The sequence below is a fragment of the Corvus brachyrhynchos genome, unplaced genomic scaffold (assembly GCF_000691975.1).
Source record: "Corvus brachyrhynchos isolate BGI_N302 unplaced genomic scaffold, ASM69197v1 scaffold468, whole genome shotgun sequence".
Lineage (NCBI taxonomy): Eukaryota > Metazoa > Chordata > Aves > Passeriformes > Corvidae > Corvus > Corvus brachyrhynchos.
The window spans coordinates 1-3,215 of record NW_008239293.1 but is presented as its reverse complement, the minus strand read 5'-3'; the positions used below and the strand labels follow the sequence as shown (position 1 = coordinate 3,215).

The 3,215-nt window shown below is 54.6% G+C and overlaps 1 protein-coding gene across 1 annotated transcript; it reads left to right on the top strand.

Moving 5' to 3' along the window:
• Positions 1-735: 735 nt before the first annotated feature.
• LOC108448254 (DNA-directed RNA polymerase II subunit RPB1-like) lies at positions 736-3,033 on the top strand (the record flags this gene model as incomplete). The annotated part of the gene is made up of 2 exons (XM_017740574.1): positions 736-902; positions 1,338-3,033. Coding segments are annotated over exons 1-2 (1,863 nt in total), but the record flags the coding sequence as incomplete, so codon positions are not given.
• Positions 3,034-3,215: the final 182 nt, after the last annotated feature.

Below are 3,215 nucleotides of genomic sequence, written 5' to 3'. Positions count from 1 at the left end.
ACCAGCATGGACCAGTGCAGACCGGTATGGGCCGGTATGGACCAGTATAAACCAGTATGGGCCAGTGCAGACCAGTATGGGCCAGTAAAAGCCAGTATGGACCAATATAGAACAGTATGGGCCAGTAAAAGCCAGTATGGGCCAGTAAAACGAGTATGGACCAATATAGAACAGTATGGGCCAGTAAAAACCAGTACGGACCAATATAGAATAGTATGGGCCAGTAAAAACCAGTATGGACCAGCACAGAGCAGTACAGAGCAGTACGGACCAGTAAAGACCAGTATGGGCCAGTAGGGACCAATATAGAACAGTATGGGCCAGTGCAGACCAGTAGGGACCAGTATAAACCAGTAGGGACCAGTACAGACCAGCACAAACCAGTACGGGTCAATATAGAATAGTATGGGCCAGTAAGAACCAGTAGGAGCCAGTGCGGACCAGCATGGACTAGTACAGACCAGCACAAACAAGTATAGACCAATATGGGCCAGTATGGACCAGTACAGACCAGCATGAACCAGTAAAGACCAGTACGGACCAGTGCGGACCAGCATGAACCAGTAAAGACCAGTATAGAACAGTATGGGCCAGTGCAGACCAGTATGGGCCAGTATGGACCAGTACAGACCAGTATAAATCAGTACGGGCCAATATAGAATAGTATGGGCCAGTGCGGACCAGTATGGACCAGCACAAACCAGTAAAGACCAGTATGGGCCAGTAGAGACTAGTATGGACCAGTATAGAACAGTATGGGCCAGTGTGGACCAGTACAGGCCAGTAGAAACCAGTGCAGACCAGTACGGAACGTACAGACCAGTACAGAGCTGCGCAAACCAGTATGAACCAGTACAGATCAGTGCAGACCAACACGAACTGGTGGAAACAAGTACGGACCAGTACGGACCAGTATGAACCAGTGCAGGGCGGGGCGCACCAGTATAAACCAGTACAGAGCAGTATAAATGAGTACAAATGGCCACAGACCAGTAGAGACCAGTATGGACCAGTACGGACCAGTATGAACCAGTGCAGGGCGGGGCGCACCAGTATAAACCAGTACAGAGCAGTATAAATGAGTACGAATGGCCACGGGCCAGTAGAGACCAGTATGGGCCAGTAGAGACCAGTATGGACCAGTACAGACCAGTGTGGGCCAGCACCCGACCACAGTCCAGTATGGACCAGTAGAGACCACGACAAACCAGTACAGGCAAGCAGAGCAGTGCCAGCTAGTACAGAACAGCCCAGTACAAACCAGTACGGCCCAGTACAAACCAGTACGGCCCAGTACAGCCTGGCACACCCCAGTATATCCCAGTATAACCCAGCAGGACAGAGCACGCCCCAGTAGAACCCAGTAGAACCCAGTATCCCCCAGTAAAACCCAGTACATCCCAGTATCTCCCAGTACAACCCAGGCTAACCCAGTACAGCCCAGTACCCCCCAGTATCCCCCAGTCTAACCCAGTATCCCCCAATATCCCCCAATATCCCCCAGTACCCCCCAGTACCTCCCAATATTCCCCAGTACCGCCCAGTCCAACCCAGTACACCCCAGTATCGCCCAGTCTATCTCAGTATCCCCCCGTACAGCCCAGTCTAACCCAGTACAGCCCACTACCCCCCAGTATCCCCCAGTCTAACCCAGTATCCCCCAATATCCCCCAATATCCCCCAGTACCCCCCAGTACCTCCCAATATTCCCCAGTACCGCCCAGTCCAACCCAGTACACCCCAGTATCGCCCAGTCTATCTCAGTATCCCCCCGTACAGCCCAGTCTAACCCAGTACAGCCCACTACCCCCCAGTATCCCCCAGTCTAACCCAGTATCCCCCAATATCCCCCAATATCCCCCAGTACCCCCCAGTACCTCCCAATATTCCCCAGTACCGCCCAGTCCAACCCAGTACACCCCAGTATCGCCCAGTCTATCTCAGTATCCCCCCGTACAGCCCAGTCTAACCCAGTACAGCCCACTACCCCCCAGTATCCCCCAGTCTAACCCAGTATCCCCCAATATCCCCCAATATCCCCCAGTACCCCCCAGTACCTCCCAATATTCCCCAGTACCGCCCAGTCCAACCCAGTACACCCCAGTATCGCCCAGTCTATCTCAGTATCCCCCCGTACAGCCCAGTCTAACCCAGTACAGCCCACTACCCCCCAGTATCCCCCAGTCTAACCCAGTATCCCCCAATATCCCCCAATATCCCCCAGTACCCCCCAGTACCTCCCAATATTCCCCAGTACCGCCCAGTCCAACCCAGTACACCCCAGTATCGCCCAGTCTATCTCAGTATCCCCCCGTACAGCCCAGTCTAACCCAGTACAGCCCACTACCCCCCAGTATCCCCCAGTCTAACCCAGTATCCCCCAATATCCCCCAATATCCCCCAGTACCCCCCAGTACCTCCCAATATTCCCCAGTACCGCCCAGTCCAACCCAGTACACCCCAGTATCGCCCAGTCTATCTCAGTATCCCCCCGTACAGCCCAGTCTAACCCAGTACAGCCCACTACCCCCCAGTATCCCCCAGTCTAACCCAGTATCCCCCAATATCCCCCAATATCCCCCAGTACCCCCCAGTACCTCCCAATATTCCCCAGTACCGCCCAGTCCAACCCAGTACACCCCAGTATCGCCCAGTCTATCTCAGTATCCCCCCGTACAGCCCAGTCTAACCCAGTACAGCCCACTACCCCCCAGTATCCCCCAGTCTAACCCAGTATCCCCCAATATCCCCCAATATCCCCCAGTACCCCCCAGTACCTCCCAATATTCCCCAGTACCGCCCAGTCCAACCCAGTACACCCCAGTATCGCCCAGTCTATCTCAGTATCCCCCCGTACAGCCCAGTCTAACCCAGTACAGCCCACTACCCCCCAGTATCCCCCAGTCTAACCCAGTATCCCCCAATATCCCCCAATATCCCCCAGTACCCCCCAGTACCTCCCAATATTCCCCAGTACCGCCCAGTCCAACCCAGTACACCCCAGTATCGCCCAGTCTATCTCAGTATCCCCCAGTACAGCCCAGTCTAACCCAGTAAAACCCAGTCTAACCCAGTACAGCCCAGTACCCCCCAGTATCCCCCAGTCTAACCCAGTACAGCCCAGTCTAACCCAGTATCCCCCAATATCCCCCAGTACCCCCCAGTATAGCCCAGTCTAACCCAATCTAACCCAGTATGTCCCAGTATCCACCAGT